Source organism: Miniopterus schreibersii (assembly GCF_964146895.1).
Source record: "Miniopterus schreibersii genome assembly, chromosome: 13".
Classification (NCBI taxonomy): Eukaryota; Metazoa; Chordata; class Mammalia; order Chiroptera; family Miniopteridae; genus Miniopterus; species Miniopterus schreibersii.
This window is the reverse complement of record NC_138113.1, coordinates 34,574,290-34,595,379: the sequence shown is the minus strand read 5'-3', so window position 1 is coordinate 34,595,379 and position 21,090 is coordinate 34,574,290. Positions and strand designations below refer to the sequence as shown.

The window sequence follows — 21,090 nt, the reverse complement described above, 5'->3', positions numbered from 1 at the left end:
TAAATCCTTTAAAAATGTATCCTGTTTTCTTGTAGGCAACGTTAAAAATTATTCACAATGTTGTTCTCTCAGTTCTTGACAAAAACCAAAGAACTAGAGAATTGGAGGAGATTTCACAACAGAAGAATGCTGCAAGAGATAATTCACTGGACACAGAGGTGGCTTATTTAATCCACGGAGGCATGTTTATAAGTGATACATTCAGTGAGAGTGAATTAACACCTGTAGCAGTTGACACTACCTCTCAAAGAAATGCATCTCCAAATAGTGAGCCCTGCAGCAGTGATTCTGTGTCTGAACCAGAATGTACTACTGATTCTTCATCCAGCAAAGAGCAGACATCATCCTCTGCTACTCCAGGAGGTGCAGATATTATGTGAGTATGGTAACTGCTGCCAACTTAACAAGATTTTGAATCATCTTATTAATGGTTTCAATAAGATTAATTATTCAGCTTATTGGAAAACCATGTAAACTTAGGTGTTGGAATTTAATTTAACAAAAATAAATTTTATGAAACTTATCTTTTTGGAATTGTATGGAAAGTAGTAAGGAGGTGAGCTTTGGAAGTAATTGAGAAATGCAGAATTTTAAGGCTAGAAAGGAACCATTTAATTAAATGCCCTCATTTCATAGAGCTTAGATGACTTAAAGTCACTAGTGGCAGAACTTGTCCTGAAATTCAGGTCAGTATTACACTGGTTATTTTTCTTCTGTGTCACCTTTGTATTTTGTATACAGTGAAGATCTGTTTGATTTACAATTTTTGATTTTTCAAAGACATGAATTTCCAAGTGGATCACACTGTCTTTTTAAACATTACTTTTTTAAACTTTTTATTTTGAAATAATTTCAAATTTACAGAAAAGTTTCCAGAATAGTGCAAAACACTGTCATATATTCTTCACCTTGACTCCCCAGTTGTTGACAGTTTACCATATTGCCCTATTTCTCCCACCCTTTTTCTCTTCCCTTCCTCTCTTTCCTTCTTTGTCTCTTATGCTAATTTTTTCTGAATCATTTGGCAATAGATTGCAGACTTGATCCCCATTATCCCCAAATACTTCAGTGTATATTTCTTAAATACAATAACACTCCCTTAAATAACTACAACATACCAATTAAAATCAAGGAAACATTGATACATTATTCCCATCTAATCCACAAACTGCATTTAGAATTCACCAGTTGTCCCAATAATCTGTATAGAAAGAATGAAAATAAAACAAAGCCAATAAAGTCTTTCTGGTCCAAGAATATAGTTTGGATTTAATTATTGTTAAGAATAATAAGAATTCAGTACTTGTGTTCATTTTCACATAAGTCAACTTATGGCTCAGGAGCTTATAAAGGTTGCATTTACAGCATAAAGTCAGCTTACATCACCTTTATTCCTCACCAAAAAGAAAATTCCCCCAAATTCTGAACTACATATTAATAAAAGTATTTTTTTCTTCAGGCTAATTTCTTTTTTTTTAATTTTTAATTTTTTGTTAATCATCACCTGAGGATAATTTTTCCATTGATTTTTAGAGAGAGTAGAAGGGAGGGAGGAAGGGATGAAGATGGGAGGGATAGAGAGAGAAGGGGGCAGGTGGGGGAGGGAGAGAGACAGAGAGAGAGAGAGAGAGAGAGAGAGAGAAACACCGAAGTAAGAGAGAGATGTGCAGATATGGGCACAAAAGAGTAAATAATTTCCCAGGTAGGCAATAGGAAATGAAAAATAATGGAAAGGAATAGAAAATTTTGTGGGTTTTTAAAAAAACAAAAAAGTTATTTTAAGTTGTGGTTAAAAAAACCCACACATAAAATTTACTATTTTAACCATTTCTTAAGTGTACAATCCAGTAGTGGTAAATACATTCATGTTGTGCAACCTGTCTCTAGAACTTTTTCATCTTGCAAAAGTGGAACTCTGTACCTAACAACTCCCCATTTCTTCCTCTACCCACCCCTTGGCAACCACCCTTCTACTTTCTGTCTTTATGAGTTGGACTACTCCAGGTATTTCATATAAGCTGAATCATGCAGTATTTGTCCTCTTGTGTCTGGCTTATTTCACTTAGCATAATGTCATCAAGGTTCAACCATGTTGTAGCATCTGTCAGAATTTCTTTCCTTTTTAAGGCTGAATAATATTCCATTGTATGCATAAACAACATTTTGTTTATCCATTTATTTGTCCATAGACTCCTGGGTTGCTCCCATCTTTTGACTGTTGTGAATGGTGCTACTACTCAAACATGGGTGTGCAAAACCCTTTGAGATCCTGCTTTCACTTCTTTTGTATATATACCCAGAAACATACTTACGAGTTTTCCCCCTATTAGCATGAAAAAGATCCAATTAAACTTTAAATTAAAAATCTTTTTAAAAAGCAAAATTACAAATAATTATATAAATGATTTTTTTTAAAAAACTTCCCAACTTTTTGAATTGTCATCCTACTTTTTAAAGACTTGAGTTGTTTTTATTTGCTGTTTTCTTTTTATATCTTTGTGAATTGATAGCATATCACCAAGAGTTCCAAATTCTTAATCATTCTGTTGTTACATGGGGGACAGATTTTAGAAATCTTTCAGAAAATAAAATTTTATTTTAATAGTAAATTTGAACTTTGAAATTTAAGCAGTTTGTAGGAGCTGGTATTGAAATAGCACTGAACCATCTATGTAGAAGTAAATGTTGGAGGAGAGGAAATTTAGCAGATTAGAAATAAAATTAGACATATTCTGGATTCTAGTCTCATCCTCTTCATCTTTGTGACTTTGGGTAGGTCACTTAAACTTTCAAAGATTCGGTATCCTCACCTATAAGGTAGATATTTATATACCTGTCTCAGAATGTGAGAACCAAACAAATTACTGTTTGTGAAGTACTTTAAGAATATTAATACCTCTATTATTTTAAAGCATTAGTAAACAAATTTAAATTATAATTTTTAAGGATAGCAGGAAATAACTTCCTTTAATACCATACTTAAACCAGTTAGAGTAGTGGTTTGCCTTACATTAATATACATCAGAGCCTCTTTATAATATCTTTGAAAATTATTTTAATTCAACTGAAAGGGAGAAAATGATGCTAAGCCACTAACTTGGTTCATGGTAAACTGAATTGTTGACATGGAATCAGTGATCTTTACATATGCCCCAGGGGGAAATGTATAAAGAGTGAAAGTCTCCTATTTTCTTTTCAAAATTGGAAAAAATGCATTACATCTTATAAATAACTCCTGTTCAATTTTAAGTTGCCTGAGGGCAGTGACCTATTATATCCCCTCCAGTGCCAGGCATTTAAACACAGTCAATGCTCAGAAGATGTTAGTTCAGTTAAACTGAATGTTAACAATCATTCATAATTATAAGTAAAAAAAGGGTCTGTTTGTCATGAAATAACATTCCTTCCTCTTTTCCTCCTTCCACTGTGTCATCCTAGACACCTGTGGATAATCTACTACAGCTACCATTTTGTACCTAAGTAGAATTTTTTTGGCTGTCGTTTTCACAAAATTTCCAACCAGTGTCTGAACTTACCTATTAAAAATATTAATAGAAAGAGAAAATTATTCTTATGTAAGATTAGGATAAACTATATTTGTATTGTCTTGCCTTGTTTAAGTGATACTTCACCACAAAAAAAAAGTATTTGATACATCAAAGACTTTCCTTGAATGTGAATTTTATAGCATTTTGTGTGTTTGTTTTTTTTAATGTCACCTATGTAGAAAATTTGTTCACAACTTTCCCTGACTTAATCTATTTTTAATCATTTTCAGGGTGAATGAGGACATGAAATTAACTGACTTAGAACTAGGAAAACTGGCAAATAATACCCAGGAGTTACTGTATAGTGCCTCAGATATATGCCATGATCGAGCTGTCAAATTTCTCATGTCAAGAGCAAAGGTTAGTTGTTTTGATAAAGCTTTAGATAATTTATATACAGTGTAATTATTTTGAAATTCTGGAATCATATCTCTGCTTATGTGCCTGTGTTCCCCATAATGCATATCATATTTTTAACACTTAATAAGGTTAACCATACTTGTGTGGTCTATTAGGGAGATGTTAAAATAATCCAAATAAGAGAAATAGGAAAGCTTATTCAGGTATTCTTTTCAAATAAGTGATTTAGTAAAAACTTATTTTGCAATATACCTTAATTTGAAATTAATAATGCTGTTTTATATATGTGTATATAACTAGTCAAACAATTTATTAATAAAATTAGTTCAACTTCAGTATTGTGAGATTTTTATATAATGTGAATTTATTTGAGCTACTGTATTTTAAATGGGTTGGAATAAAATTTAGACATCTTAAGCTTTTATGTTCAATGTCTGGGACTAAAGTATTAGAATCATTAAAAATGATTTCAAAATAATGTTTATGAATTAATATAACTATATATCATAAAAATAATATAATTCATATTAACACTTGTTAAACTGAGTGGTTTTATAGCATATCCATATTTGGTGTTATAGTCTGTCATGATTTTTGTGTTATCTCTAAAATTTAGGATGGCTTTCTTGAGAAGCTAAATTCTACGGAATTCATAACACTTTCTAGATTAATGGAAACATTCATTTTAGACACTGAACAGATCTGTGGAAGAAAAAGCATGTCATTACTTGGAGCACTTCAGAGCCAAGCTAATAAATTTGTAAACAGGTTTCATGAAGAGAGAAAAACCAAGCTCAGGTATCATTACCATGTCCATCCTGTCCTTAATTTTTCCCCTTTTCTTTACAAAGCACAATTCTATTTAAAAGAAGAAACTTAACTGATTGGCCAACTAAAACTTCTGACAAATTTTCTTCTTTGTAATCAAAGGCAGATTTGGAATGAAAATTACATTTCTTGGCTTTTCAAAGTGAAGTTAGAATGTTTATTTCCATTAAAGTATTCATCAGGAAGATCCTTAATATATTGCCTTTCCTTTTGCACTCAAAGTGAAGTTAATTATGTTTCATTGCTCTTCTTGGTTAGGCTAAGAGATATAAAAAGAGAAATATTTTCTGAAAGTATTCATACTATTTATGAATGATTTCAACTTATTAAGGTATTCAGCAGTTTTAAGTCTTATGTACTAATGATATAGCTAATGGCCATTACTGTTTACAAACTCAGTGTCTTATATTGCATGAGTTCTACTTGAATTTAACTTATTTGTAGTTTTTATTCTTATTAAAATACATAATAAAAGTCTTAGTATTTTCCCAGCTCTTTTCAACCAAGGACAGTTGCATTAAAATATTATTAAAGTTTATCTTTCTTTTTACTTTTAAATAGCCTCCTCTTAGACAATGAGCGCTGGAAGCAAGCTGATGTTCCTGCAGAATTTCAGGATCTTGTTGATTCTCTGTCAGATGGAAAGATTGCTTTACCTGAAAAAAAAACAGGGGGTATGTGTATTTTTTCACATACTCTCTTCGAATTTTATATTGATTGTTCATTTTGTACAATACTTAATACTTCTTTCATTGACAATGCCTCTTTAAAAGCCTAGAACTAATACTCCTTGCTTAGTTAGTAAGTAGTTGATTGGAAAAGTATCTGTGGTAATTTATAATAATTTCAGATGTTTATTGATGATTAATCATATGCAAGACACTGGACCAGGTTCTTTTTAAAACTTCAGTTTTAAAACTCAACAGTCTCTTATGAAGATACTATTGTTATATTGTTTAACAGTGAGGAAGCATGAAGCTTTGAAGGGTTAAGGAATTTTGTATAAATGTGATGAGCTGGGATTTGAAACCAGCTTTCTATAATTTCATAGCTGTGTTCTTATCCACTGTACCATATTGTTTAGAGACATGTCATTCATTCAGCACAAGTCATTTTCTATGTGCCAGACACTAAAACAGGGATAGCAGTTATAATTGTACTTTAAAAGGGTTAAGTCTAATGAAAAAATATATATGAGCATTCACATTAAACACAGTATATTAGCAAGTAATGTAGTATGATGCAGTAAAGAAAATCAAAATGTAAAGAACCATGGAAAAAGAAAACTATGAAGGAGACTAAGAAGGAAGGGCCAGAAGAACACAGAAGTAAAAAAAATTAAGGTTTCAAGAAGAGAATTGTCATTGGTATCAAATACTGGTTGTGTTTCATATGAAAGAGATACAATGGCTAAAGTGGAGTTGTCATGTGACAGTAATGTGAACTTATGTACAACTTGTCCTGTAATACAAGATTTGAAACTATGAAGACCTTGAATATATTTAATGGAGGAGGTAGTTACATTTTCATTTTTTATGCTATTAATAAAAATTTAATATTTTTACATAGAATTATTTTTAAATGATATACTTTACATTGGCACAAAATACAATTGATCTATAATAGAAAGATTGAGTGAAATATATAGTGACCACTAGTTTGACATGTAGATCATTTGCAATCTTATTAATTCAGTAGAGTGATAGAGTCAGATTGTAGTTCAGTGCTAAGTAACTCGAAAGGTAAGGAAGGGTAGACAAGTGTAGCGTACTTTTTCAGTAAGTTTGGTTGTGAAAGGAAAGTGAATGATGAAGTGTCAGCTAGAGATATGAGAAATTAGAGATTGTTACTATAATCCACAGGGAGTTGAGTGAAGAGTTTTAAGGTAGGAAAAGATGAATTATTTTTTTATACTTAACAGAAAGAGGAAGAAGGTTAATTTAGGATAAGAATGACATAGTGATTGTGAAGCACACTGGAATTGAATCTAGAGTTCAGGAGAAAGACTGTCTGTTCTACCACTGTGACAAGAGAGAAGGGTTAAAGACACGAGTAAAATAGATTAATTTATATAGGACAGAGAGAGGAATGGGGGGAATTAAGTAGATTTCTGTTGTCTAGTCACCATTGTTAGTAGAGAACAGTGTTTGGTGGTGGTCAGTTTTTAAATTGATTTTATGATATTAGCAAAGCAAAAGCATTCAGGTAGCAAAAACTGAAAAAAATAAAACACTGATTATTCTAAATCTCAAGTTTAAAATTATAAGATTTATCACTCATCTGCTACTCGTTTAAGTTGTATTTGATTGACTTTCCATTGTGTGAGGTACTGTACTGGATGACTAAGACAAGTTTTCTGTCCCTGAACAGCTCAGTCTTACAATCTACTGTCATGTAAACATAATGACTTTTTAATTAAAATGATATAATGTGAGTGAATTAACTGTGTGTTTTTTCCTGCAAAGTAAACTATTTACTTTCATTTCCTGTTTGAAGGATACTAACAGTAGAAGTTTCTCTACATACTGTGCTTCGGTTCCAGTCTTTTTTTCTTTCCTCAGAGAGAAGAAAGTATATGCTATTAGAAGTCCTTTAACACTTTACTAGTTTTTACCAAGTTAAGGGTCCTTGGTTATTATTTATCCACCATTCATTCATTGAGTTACTAGCTATTTGGCTAGGCATTGGGGAAATGAAGTTAGTTAATGGATAGCAGTTAATATTGATGCTTTGTTTTAAACACTTTACATTGTTATCTCATTTTCAGGTCTATGATGTAGTCACTGTTAGTATTCCCAATTAACAAATATGTGAACTGAGGCACAAAGAGGCTAAGCAGCTTGCCTAAGGTTACATAGCTAGGAAGTGACAGAGCTGAGATCCAGATTCAGACAGACTGACTTTAGCGCCCTTTATCTTAACTGCTGTGCTATGCCTCTTCTCTGCAGTGTAGAGAATTGGTTAAGACACAGTCTCAGTCCTCAAAAAATTTATTCTGACATAGAGTGAATTGTGATTAGAAAGTGTATCACACTGAATTTCTTTACTTTAAAGAAGTGAGGAAGTAGACATTTAATGTGTAACGTAAGAATGTCTAAATCTGTAGAGATTTTTTATAAGAGCTTATTTGAGCCAAACTGATGGCATGTGAGAAGCAAGATCTCAAATGCTTTAGTAAATGACAGTTTTGCACTTTTTTTTATACATTTGGAATTAAGGAAGGAATGTAAAGAAGATTATATGAAGGTGGGAGAAAGAAAAGTATAGGATAGTTAAGATTATGTGCTGTCTGGAGGGTGGTTTCCAAAAAAAGGCATTTCAAAGGTATGTTAACCTAGAAGTACAAGAACAATGGACAGGTTTTGCTTAAGGTCAAGACAACCTTTTACTAGGAAAGTTACAGGCCTGAGGCATGACTACCCACCATGACCTGCCCAGGTTGGATTTTATGATCAGATCACTCTGTGGGGTTACTTTCTGTATTGAACTTGTACATAGCCCCTTTATTATTCGCAAATGTCTTAGAGCTCAAAGGGGACTTGAAGCTTAGGGAAGCATGATGACTTACTCATGGTAATCTAATTTGGCTGATTCAGGACAATAACCCAGTCCACCTTTCTTTTTCACCTCAACAGGATGAATTTTGTTTTATAATAAGAAATACCATATGCCGAAAATAAAGTAACTTCTGGATTAAAATCTTGAAAATTAAGTATATACTCTTTCTATGGAATATAGGAATTAACTTGCATTTTAAGAATTATAATAAAAGACCACCAGTTGAAATGTTAGTTTTGTCTTTCCAAACTAATATATTTTTTGCTTTACTACTTACTGATCATTTGCCATGTGCCAGACCTAGAAGATAGTTTGTAATCATTATCTCTGTTGTTAACAACAACCCTGAAAGATATTGTTATCCATGTTTAATTGATGTAGATATTGAGACTCAAATAAGTTAATTAATTGGCCCAAGGTCATGTGCCCAGTAATTGGCAGTACTGGAACTCAAATCCAAATCTCTCTGATTTCAAACTCAATATACTTTCTTTACTCTGTACGAAATTGCTTCCTAAGAAGTAGATATTTATTTTCAGAAATGGGACAGATTCAGGCCCTAAATAGGAACTATCTTATTGTTTTTTTTCCTAGTTTAAATTTTTCTGCAACATTGTTTCATTTTGTACCTTTGTCTTTCTTGTTTATTTGCTTTATTCCCTAGCTACAGAAGAAAGGAAACCAGCTGAAGTTCTCATTGTCGAGGGACAACAGTATGCTGTTGTTGGGTGAGTGACACATTTTTCTTTATTAGTTGAGTAAATTATTTAAAACATAGATCTTCTAATTCCCACTTGATGTGAATTGGAAATTTTGGGTTAACAATTTAAAACCTTCCAAAGATCCCTGGCTGGGTAGCACGGTTGGTTAGAGCATCCTCCCAGTGCACCAAGGTTGGTGGTTTGATCCCCAGGCAGGGCACATACAAGAAGCAACCAACAAATGCATAAATAAATGGAACAACAAATTGATGTTCTCTCTCTCTCCCTCCCTTTCTCTCTCTCTCTTCCCTTCTTTCCCCCTTCCTCTCTTATTCTAAAATCAATAATAATAATAATAATAAACATTCCAAAGAATTTAAAGTTCTCTTTTCTACTTCTGATATATCCTGTTAATGAGCTGACTTTCTCATCTTTGGAGAACCTTTTGTGACTGTTGATGTAAGAAATGTCCAAACCTATAGAGAATTTTTATATGAGTTTATTTGAGCCAAACTGATGACATATGCCAGGGAGCAAGATCTCAAATCCTCCAGAGAATAACAGTTTTGCAGCTTCTTTTATGTATTTGAAATTAAGGAGAGAGGGAAAGGAAGATTATATGTAGGTGGGAGAAAGCAAGGAGGAGGATGGGATTACAGGATAATTAACAAGATTTTATGCTCTCTTTAGGGTGGTTAGGCTTACTTCAAAGGTGTGTTAACGTAGATGCACAGAAACAATGAATAGGGCTTGCTTAAGGCAAAGATAACCCTTTATGTCTGGGGCGTGATTACCCACCATGACCTGGCCAGTTAGGAACTTATGATCAGATCACCCTGTGAGATTACTTTCCAAAGGAACCTCCACCCCTTTTTTTTCCATCTACATGATTTATCAATAAACATCGTAGGGTATATGTTGATCTTAGAAGCCACAGTTGCTCTTTGATCTCACTGAGAAAATTTGGACTATTTTCCTGTCATTAATTCAACAATTATAATTGAGGACTTACTACATAATCAATAACACTGGGTATCCTTTTTGTCAGTGTTTTTGAATTGGACAAAGAATAGAATACCTGCTTTATAGAAGACACTTACTTAATAAGGATGCTACACAGAGAGTCATGTGCCCACAGCACAAAATTTAAGGCGGTATTCTCAATGTCATGCAGGTACTGACCCTGCAATTACAAGATCCTGAAATTGAGTGCCTCCTTAATTTTGCACCCTAGGAATCTCTCTTGCCTGAGCCTCTAGTGGGTTCCTATTCTGCTGCACTTGTAGGTAAAACACGTAATTTAGCAGTTACCAAGATCACTGTTGATTTTTATGTACCAAATTGTTTGATTTTTCTTGCTTTGACTGCATAATGGATCATCTTTCTTTTCTTATAGAACTGTATTGTTGTTGATAAGAATTATCCTTGAATATTGCCAGTGTGTGGATAATATCCCATCTGTTACTACTGACATGCTTACTCGTCTGTCAGATTTACTGAAGGTAGGTATGATTTTACTCTGTTTTGAAAACATAGTTGGAAGAAGTAATTCTTTAGGGTGTGACTTATCTTCAGACTCTAAGACATTTCAAGGTTAAATTATCTTTAAGACATTAAATTTTGTGACATTTAATTATGGTTGAATCACATGTAACTGGAAGAAGGCCGTCTGCTTCCTTCTCACTCTGCACTTAGTGATTCCTCATTCACACATAGAGTTGTTAATGACATTGTAGACAGGAGATGATTTGTTCGTTAGGTGCTGAACATGACTGAGGCCACTTAGGTCAAAAAACCTGGACTGGTTTCAAATGTGCATGGAAGGAATTCACTGAACTTTACAAAATTCATCTCACTAAGGTTAGAGATTTTTCTTAAATCATTCTTTCAGAACCATTGATGTAAAATAAAAATATGGTGATAGTTTTATTCTGCTACTTCATATTAACAGATGTTTTTAACTGCTAACATAAAGAAAAGGTTTCATTTTTTTCAAATGTCTGACCTATCAATTAATTCATTCTCAAAATTGAGTTGTCATATTTTAGTCCAGAAAGATTTTGTTACCCTTTTGAAAATAGGACTATCCAGTAAGAATGACTGAGGAAAATGACTGAAGTAGCTCTATGAATGCAAATTAAAGGTTAATTTCTGAACAATTGATTTTTAGAATTTCTCAACTTTCTGACAGTAAATATTATCATTTAGGAACATCCTTCCCCTCCTTTTTTGTCATTACATAAATAGATCCTAATTGCTCCTGCTAGAAAATTCATTTGGTCATTGAATGAGAGGAAAGAGGAATGCATTTTTTAGAACTGTTAACACATCGTTAGCATATGAAGAATAGTTTTTAATAAATTGTTGGATTTTTTTTTCTTCTTTCTTTGTTAGTACTTCAATTCAAGAAGTTGTCAGTTAGTTCTCGGAGCTGGTGCACTGCAAGTTGTTGGACTAAAAACAATAACTACGAAAAACTTGGGTATGGATTCTTGAATTTAATTCACTTGCTAAGGTGTTAAAATTATGTTACTATACTCGTTATCTTTTTAGTAGATGTCCTTGTGGCTCTAATCAAAGTAGCAAGTGCTTCTTTGCTCTTTTATGTATCACCATAATTGAAAAATTAATTTCTGGGGAAATGTTATGAGAAATTTCCACTTTAACAAGTATGGTATTTGGAAGTTGCCCCACTGTGGAAAATGTTAAGATGCTTTGTGTAAGGAGTACTTTGCTATGAAAAGTATCTGAATGTCAGAAGAGAAACAGTTGTGTTTCCTCATGCCAGTAATACAACTTGAATCCCTTTGGGAAGTCATCATGTTCATTACATTGTTCAGTACCAAATGATTTTCTTAAACAAAATGAAGTATGTTGCTTTCTGCCACAGAATTCTTCACTTATGAAATAAACTGGGGTCTGTATAAAATTATTGACTTTTTTACTTAATTTGATAGGTACTTAAAGTCAACTAATATCCTTTTTTGTTTCTCCATGATATCTACCACCCACCGGATCTTCAGCTCTTTCTTCACGATGTTTGCAGTTAATTGTGCACTACATTCCTGTGATTCGGGCTCATTTTGAAGCCCGACTGCATCCTAAGCAATATAGCATGCTTAGGCATTTTGATCATATCACTAAGGTACTTTTTCATATATTTTCTACTGGAGTTTCATAAATTTAATTCCTGAATTAAGTATTTTTTAGATGTACCCCGGGGGCTTTAAAATATAATGTTATTTTTCATCACAGGACTACCACGACCACATAGCTGAAATATCAGCTAAGCTTGTAGCGATAATGGATAGCTTATTTGACAAGCTGTTATCTAAGGTAATGATTTATATAAATTATTTGGCTTTGCTTAAAGGTGTTGTGACTTTTTCATAGTTGTCTAACAAATCAAATCCTTCAGAGTTTAGAAAAAAAATTAATAAAATTGTCAGATTGCCCAAATAATTAATATTTACTTCCTAAGGGGAGGGAGGGATGATTTCAAAGATGATAGAAACCCTATACAGAAGTAATTATATATTAGTTGCATTGACAAATTATGTACCTTCTTCAAAAACGGGTTTTAGTCTAAAAGCTTTCCAAAGACAGAACTTAGAGAATAAAAATCAAACTAGAGAAAAAAGTATATAAATTATTTGTGATAAAATGTGTTATTTTAACAAAAGCAGAGTCTGAGGTGTTCTATTATTTCCCTCATAGATAACCACTTTCATTGTTTGTTTGCTTCCCATTCCCTGTAGGTTATTAAAAGAAGCAGTGTTTTCCAAAGAATTCTCAATTATACTGGGAGGGTATCTTCAGAAAAATGTCACTTAATCAGCCCCAGTCATTTTTGCTCTATCTGTCCCTGTTTTGTTTCCGTAAGTTTTTCAGACATATCTTAGGGAGAAAGCAGAAATTTTATAACTTGAAAGTTTGAAGTTTACTTAGTTTATACTTTTGCCCAAGAGCATGTTTAGAGTAAGGCACTTTAATATGCTTTTCCTCCTACTTGTATCCTTTAGATTCTAAGATGGCAGGAGCAACAGGCACATAAAAATCATAAAAGGGCAAGATAAAGCGTTACCCACTCATGTACAGAGACACGTGCCTAAATCTCTACCAGTGAGAGTGAGAAAGGAGTGCTTGGAAGAAAAGATTGCATTTGTTTAATAGTTCTCAAATGTTCTGGTCACAGTACCCCTTTATGCTCTTAAAAATAATTGACCCCAAAGAGCTTTTATTTATGCAAATTGTACCTGTCAGTATATACCATGTTAGAAATTAAAACTAAGAAAAACTTAAAACACAAGAATATACAAACATACATTCCATTAGCCTTCAGAATGATGACATCATCACAAGTCATCTAAAAATCTCCAGTGTTCAATCAAGAGAGAATGAAAAACATAATAACATCTTAGTATTGTTATGAAAATGGTTTTTACCTCACAGATTCTCTGAGTCTCTGAGTCTCTGACTCCTAGATGCCCCCAGACACTTTGAGAACCTCTGGTGTAAGTACATAGATAGCATAGATATTTTATGTTTCTTTTTTAAGAAGCTTAAGGAATTTATAGTTATGTGCAAATATACCTATATTATGATAAGCCTATTTCTAGTTTTGCAGGAAGAAAAATTATTACTATTTAGAAATTTTCTTTTCTTCATGGTTGCCAAGTACAGCTAAATTCAAAAGTAGTTCTATTCCACCAGTTTCCTTTTTGATACATGTATTCTTCCATGTACCAAAAGTCAATAAATAATGCATCGAGACTACCCTCAAGAAGTTTAATGTCTAATATGACAGAGGACTGTAAACACCTAACAATGTAGAATAAGGTAAATGTTAAATAGTGGAACTAGTAATAAGCTGTGGAATATAATGAAGCAAAACCAAAAAAGTGCCAATACTCTTAAAACCCTGACTTTATTCTATCATTTTGGTCATCCAGAGTTTTTTTGTTTTTTTTAATCCTCACCTGAGGATATTTTTCCATTGCTTTTCAGAGAGAGTGGAAGGGGGAGAGAGGGAGAGAGAGAAACATCGATGTGAGAGAGGGACATTGATTGGTTGCCTCCCACATGTGTCCCAACTGGGCCTGGGATCAAGCCTGCATCCCAGGCGCAGTACCTGCCCTTGGCCAGAACCCAAGACATTTCAGTTCGTGGGCCAACACTCTAACCACTTAGCCAAACTAACTAGGGTCATCCAGAGATTTTGAATAAGAATTGGGACTGTGGCTAGACTTTTTCTCATTACAAATCATTTTATTTTATTTTGACAAAGAAAAATGAGGATTATTTAATGAGCTTCCCATATATTCATCACCTATATCTAATAGTCATTAACATTTTGCTTTTTTTTTGCTAAAATATTTTATAATATTTGAGGCTTTATGATATTTTATCTGTAAATACTTAAGTATGTATTTCTAAAAACTAAGGGCACTTTCTTATATAACCACTCTATCATATCACACCTTACAAAATTAACAATAATTTCTTTTTTTTAAAAAATCTTTATTGATTTCAGAGAGAAGAAAGGAGAGGGAGAGAGAGAGAGAGAAACATCGATGATGAGAGAGTCATTGATTGGCTGCCTCCTGCACGCTCCCTACTGGGGATCGAGCCCGCAACCCAGGCATGTGCCCTGACAGGGAATCGAACCCTGATCTCCTGTATCCTAGGTCGATGCTCAACCGCTGAGCCACGCCCGGCTGGGCTGTTTATGCTTTTAGATATTAGATATTTACCTAGTAGAAAAAGTACATCAATAACTATAAAGGAGGTAGAATATATAAAGTGTCATATGTGAACAATCAATTTAGTGCTATTGGAGCTTTTAATGCTTTAGAAGAAATATGTTGCCAGCTGGAAGGAGACCTGGGGAAGCTTTATGGATGAGGGATGCATATAAGGTTTGCTTTTAAAGATAGGTATGATTAGGACAAATGAAGTTGAGGTGTGGAGCTACTCTGAAGTAACATCATGAACAGAGATGTTGGTAGGAATCATAAGAAGGAGGTTTAGTGTCAGAGTTTTAGAGTCAGGTAGACCTAAGTTCAAGTAACATGTTTGTCACACATTAGCTATTGAAGGACGTTGGGCAAATTATTAATCTCCTTAAGCCTCAGTTTCTCTCTCTAAATGGGGATTATAATAGAGTCTCATAACATTGTAGTGAGGATTGATGAGATAGTATATGTGAAGCACTTTTCTTTTATCGTGTGTCTGACTATAGCAAGTTCCAGTAAATGTTGACGGCTAATGCTTTTGTAGTTAATAACAAAAGGTAAGCAATCTAGCTAATGCATTAAGGCAGGTGAACAGAGGAATGGGAGATATGTTAGAAAGATAGTGGAGAACTTTACTAGTGGAAAGTTAAGCAATTTAAGTCATGCTTATAGAGGTGTAATTTACATTCAGTAAAATTCACTCTAAGTATATAGTTTGATAATTTTAATAAATGCATACAGTAGTGGAAATACCAGTGTCAAGATATAGAACAGTTCCATTACTGTTAAACATTCCCTTAGGTACTTTTGCAGTCAGTCCTCTCCCCACATCCCAAAACCTTGACAACTACTTATCTGATTTACATGTTTATGGTTTTACCTTTTCCAGAATGTCCTATAAATGGAATTTCACAAAATACAGCCTATTGTCCCAGGCTCCTTTCATTTAACATAATGCTTTTGAAATTCATGGATGTTGTAGCATGTATTAGTAGTAGTTTGTTCCTTTTTATGGTAAAGTAGCATCTATTGTATGGATGTACCACTATTTGTTTATCCATTCATTATTTGATAGACCTTTTGGGATATCTCTAGTTTTTGGCTTTTAGAAATAATGTTACTATAAACATTCATGTGCATATCTTTGCGTGGGCATTTGTTTTCATTTCTTTTATAGAAATACTTTGGAATAGATTGATGGTTGTATAGAAATGTAAAACTTTATAACTATGAAAAACTGCCAAATTTTTTCCCAAAGTAACTAACTATACCATTTTGTCTTCCTTCTTGTGATGTATAGGAGTTCTGGGTTATCATCTTCTTCACCAGCACTTTCTATTGTCTGTCTATTTTTAAATGTAAGTCCTCTAGTAGGTCTGTGTGGAGTGGTATCTCATTGTTTTTGTGTGTTTTGTTTTTTAAATATATCTTTATTGATTTCAGAGAGAGTGGAAGGGAGAGGGAGAGAGAGAGTTGAAACATCAATGGTGAGAGAGAGTCATCAATTGGCTGCCTCCTGCATGCCCCCAGCTGGGGATCGAGCCCGCAATCCGGGCATGTGACCTCACTGGGAATCGAACAGCGATCTCCTGGATCCTAGGTCCATGCTCAACCGCTGAGCCATGCCCAGCCAAGCCTCATTATGGTTTTAATTTACATGATGACTAATATGCTGAACATCTTTTCATGTGTCAATTTGCCATCCATATCTTTTTTTTTTTTTTTTTTTTGGTAAAGTGTTCAAATTTTTTGCCAATATAAAAAAAATTGGGGCTGGCTCCCTTTGGAGCATGCCCTTGCCTTTCTTCCCCCTTTCTTTCTCATGCATGCTTTTCTCCTTAAGTTTTAAGGGTCCTCAGGAAACTTGCAACTGGGGGAGCAATGGGCAGCAGCAGGTTGTCCTAGGTTAATCCCCTGAACCTGTCTTCAAGGCCCCCTTTTCTCTGATTTTTCAGTGAGCCGGTGGCAGCCCTGCCTTGGCTCACTTCTGTCACTGTGACTTTTATTTCTCAGTAAGCCAAAGCAGCCTGCCTAGGCTCTCTCCTGTTACTTCTTCTATCCTTAGACCTTTCTTGTTTCACTGTCCCCAGCTTTAATAAATGTAATCTCAAAATAAAATAAAAAAACTTTAAAAATATAAATTGGGCTTTTAAATCTTCTTGTTGAGTTATATAACCTGTATACAAACCTTTTATCAAATATGTATTTTGTATGTATTTTCTCCTAGTCCATGGCTTATCTTTTCATTTTCTTAATAGTGTTTTACAAAGAGCAGCTTTTAATTTTGATGAACTTCCGTTTATAATTTTTCTTCTTTTATTGTTCATGTTTCTTGTGTCCTAAGAAATTTTTGTATAACCCAAGTTACTAAGACATTTTCCACTACTTCTAGAAGTTTTATTGTTTTACGTTTTATATATAAGTCTGTGATCCATTTCTAGTTGATTTTTGTATATACAGTTGGCCCTTGAACAATGTGGGGGCTAAGAACACCCACCCCCTCCATAGTCAGAAATCAGCATAAACTTTAGACTCTGCAAAGCCTTAACTACCTTTGGCCCTTTGCATCTGCAGATTCCCAACCCTCTATCAAGAAGGCTGACCCTTGACAAACCAGGATTTTAAAAATCCATGAGTAAGCGCACCTGCTCAGTTCATACCCATGTTAAGGGACAACTGTAGTGCGAAGTATAAGTCAAAGATTTTTTTTTTTAATAGGTCTAGCACCTTTTCTTGAAAAGATTTTCTTTTCTTTATTGGCACTTTTGTAAAAAGAGTTTTTGTGTGTGTTTACTTTTGGACTCTCTTCTGTTCCATTGATCTATGTGTCTGTCTGAACTACTGTAACATTCTAAGTCTTGAAATCAGGGAATGTGAGTCCTTGGATGTGAAACCTTCTCAGCATTCCCACCTTTCCTCCAGGGGTAACCAGCCTCTGCTTTGATTGGTGTAGGATCCTGGGCTTAAGGTGGTTTCCTTTCTTCCCTCTGGAACAGGTGTTTTTTTTTCCTACCCCTCACACAGTGACTCCAGGGATGAAAGAGTTTGATGCCTCTTCTCAGAGACTTAAGGTTTTTGCTTTGTATAAGAAGAGGGTTCAGAGAAGTAGGTGGCATTTGTTGCCTTTCCCTAGTGGTAGCCTCCTCCTGCTTGCATGTGCAGCTTGAGTGTGATGGTCTGTGGTCTCCTGCCCTGACCCCATTGTTGCTTGTGAGCACCTGCAGAAGACCCTTGTGAATGAGTGCAGACCTCTGTGGCTAGGGTTCTCACTTACTCTATGCTAGTCCCTTTTGCCTTTGAAAATTTGTTAAAATGTTAGTTGTTTTCTTATTTGCTTCTATGGTGATCATGTCTTCTTCCCATGCTCTGTCCAAAGCGAGACAGTTCCTTTGTCCTGTCTCTTCAGAGGGCCTTGCCACTCTTTGGAATTACTTCCTTTGGTTTCTGTGACCTCTGTTCTCTGATGAGTTTAAGAAGTTATGATTTATAAATTATTCCAATTTATTCTTGTGGTTAGGATAGTAGCAACATGATCTTGCAGCTTTGTAAATTTTAAACAGAAGCAAAACCCAAAAGTTTTTAAACTAATGAGTCATATAATTGCATTTTAGAAGGATTAATCAGATAGTATGTAGAATGGATTTGAAGTATGTACTCTATTTGAAATAATTTTTTTTAAAGAACTTTAAATTTTATTTTTCAGTTACAGTTTACATTCAATCTTATTTTGTATTAGTTTCAGGTATGCACCATGGTTAGACAATCGTATACTTTACAAAGTGTTCCCCCCGATATTTCCATTCATAGTTGTTGCAATATTATTGACTATATTCCCCTATGCTGTACTTCACATCCCCATGACTATTTTGTAACTGTCAATTTACTTCTTAATCCTTTCATCTCTTTCATTCAGTCTCCCAGCCTCCCTCTCATCTGGCAACCACCAGTCTGCTCTCTGTTCTATGAGTCTGTTTCACTTTTACTTATTTTTTTTCCTTTGAAGACTCAGCAGCCCAGGTGTGCTGCTACCGCTAAAATGTCCTTCACCCATGTTTCTGTATCATGTAATATCTGATTTCTGGAAAACCAACCAGCTTTTAGAAAGTTAACTCCCCAAAGGGACTTTCTCTGAATCATCTCTGTATATTCCAGCTAGCAGAGTATCTGACCCAGTCATTCCAGTATACATGTACACATAAATACCTATATACTTATATACAAACATGTGTGGATACACACACCCAAGAAAATATTTATTCAAAGTTTACTGTGTTCCAGGTAGTTTTAGTAAATGTTTGTTGAACAAATATCTGTACTCTTGAAAATGCTACTGCATTTTTTCAGGTGAGAATTGAAGGCCTCACCTAGGATGGTGTTTCTCAACTGAGACAATTTTGTCCCCCACAGGACATTCAGAAATGTTGGGAACATTTTAGGTTGTCACAATTTGGGAATGGGTTGATATGGTAACTAGTGAGTAGAAGCCAAGAGTATTGCTGAATGTCCTAAAATATGCAGGTGGCACTTGCAACAAAGAATTATCTAGCCGCAACGTCAGTAGTGTTGAGGGTGAGAAACTCTTACCTAGAGTGATAACTAATGTGCAAAATAATTTGAAAGTGCATTTGATGGGACTTAGTCACTGATTCTGTACAAGGAAACAAGGAAAAGTAGGAATAAAAACTGAGTTGGAGACTTTAAATCTGTGACCAGGAGGATTGTAAAACCAGCAATAGTCATTGAAACAGGTAAGAAGAGCAGGTTTGAGGAAGATCATGGTAAATTTAGCTTTGGAATAGAACGTCTAGGAAATGTGTGACTTAAACTCAATAAGGTGGTTTATGACTAGAGATTTATTAGAAGTCACGAGATTGATAAAAGAGAAAAGAGGGGAAGATAAGCCAGGAGGAGACAAAAAAGAGGAAGGTTAGTAGGGAGCAACCAGGAAAGCATTGTGCTACATGAGGATAGTGTTTCAAGTGTGTGAAATACTGCAGAGCAATGAGGAAGGGGAACTAGAAGAGTTACTAAATCTGGAAGTTAAGACATCTTTAGTGATTTTTCCAGAGAGAAATTTCAGAAGCTTGTTAATAGTGGGGGAGTGTGGTTTGGGTGGTTGCGAGAACCAAATTTTAAGGGTTGAGAATAAAGTGGTACAGTATCAAGTTTAGGTGACTGAAATAATGAGATTGGGGTAGGTAAGATGGAAAGAATAGTATCTTTAGGGAAAGCAGGGATCAAGGAAGGTTTTAGGGGGCTTTTCAGTTTCCTAGGGCTGCCAGAACAAGTTACCACAGACTGAGTGGCTTAAAAGGACAGAAATTTATTCTCTTACAGTTTTGGAGGCTAGAAGTCCTAAATCAAAGCATTGCCAGGCCATGCTTCCTCTGACGGTTCTAGTGAAGAATCCTTCCCTACCTCTTTCTGGCTTCTAGGGCTTGCTGTCAGTTGTTGGCATTCCTGGGCTTATAGATGCATCACTTCAATCTCTGCCTCTGTCCTCAGATGGATGTCTTCCCTCTGTGTCAAAATTTCCTTCTCATTTCTTTTATAAAGACACCAGTCAGTGGATTTAGGGCCCATCTAATCCAGTATGACCTCATGAGTTTCAGAGTAGGTATAATTTTGGAGAGATACCATTCATTCCAATACAGGTGGGTAGTTAAGATAAGAGGATATTACCATAATGAAATGCCACTTCATACCCACTAGGATGGCTAACGTAAAAAAGACAGCCCAGCTGGCCTGGCTCAGCAGTTGATCATTGACCTATGATGCAGGAGATCGAGGTTCGATTCCTGGTGAAGGCACATGCCCGGGCTTGATCCCCAGTAGGGGGTGTGCAGGAGGCAGCCAATCAATAACTGTATCATCATTGATGTTTCTGTCTACCTCCCTCCCTCTTCCTCTCTCTGAAATCAATAAAGACATATCTAATAATAAATAAATAAAAACTAAAAAGACACAATAACAAGTGTCAGTGAGGATACGGAGAAACTGGAACCCTCATACACTGCTAGATGGGATTGTAAAGTGGTGCAGCCACTTTGGAAAACATTCTGGCATTTCCTCAAAAGGTTAAACATAAAGTTACCATATGACCCAGTAGTTCCACTTCTAGGTATGTACCCAAGAGAATTGAAAAAACTTCATCCACACAGAAAAAACTCTCCATGCTTGTTCATAGTATTATTATTCATAATAGCCAAAAAGTGGAAATAATCCTAAAGTCCATAAATTGGTGATTGGATAAAATATGGCATAGTTATACAATGGAATATAATGCAGCCATAAAAAGGATGAAGTACTGACACATCCTACAACATGGAGGAACCTTAAAAGCTTTATGCTAAGTGAAAG

The 21,090-nt window shown here is 34.7% G+C and overlaps 1 protein-coding gene across 7 annotated transcripts in view; it reads left to right on the top strand.

The window, feature by feature from the left end:
• Positions 1-21,090, top strand: part of VPS54 (VPS54 subunit of GARP complex) — a 134,914-nt gene that overhangs the window by 104,813 nt on the left and 9,011 nt on the right. For 5 of the 7 annotated variants that reach the window (XM_081157257.1, XM_081157256.1, XM_081157259.1 and 2 more), the window contains 9 exons: positions 36-376; positions 3,779-3,908; positions 4,525-4,706; positions 5,298-5,410; positions 8,959-9,022; positions 10,392-10,497; positions 11,390-11,477; positions 12,019-12,140; positions 12,251-12,331. In XM_081157257.1, coding sequence (XP_081013383.1) covers positions 36-376; positions 3,779-3,908; positions 4,525-4,706; positions 5,298-5,410; positions 8,959-9,022; positions 10,392-10,497; positions 11,390-11,477; positions 12,019-12,140; positions 12,251-12,331 — 1,227 coding nt within the window. Of the gene's footprint in view, positions 1-35; positions 377-3,778; positions 3,909-4,524; positions 4,707-5,297; positions 5,411-8,958; positions 9,023-10,391; positions 10,498-10,754; positions 10,856-11,389; positions 11,478-12,018; positions 12,141-12,250; positions 12,332-21,090 lie in introns of those variants that run through there. The other 2 variants (XM_081157258.1, XR_014000218.1) reach the window with 2 other exon arrangements.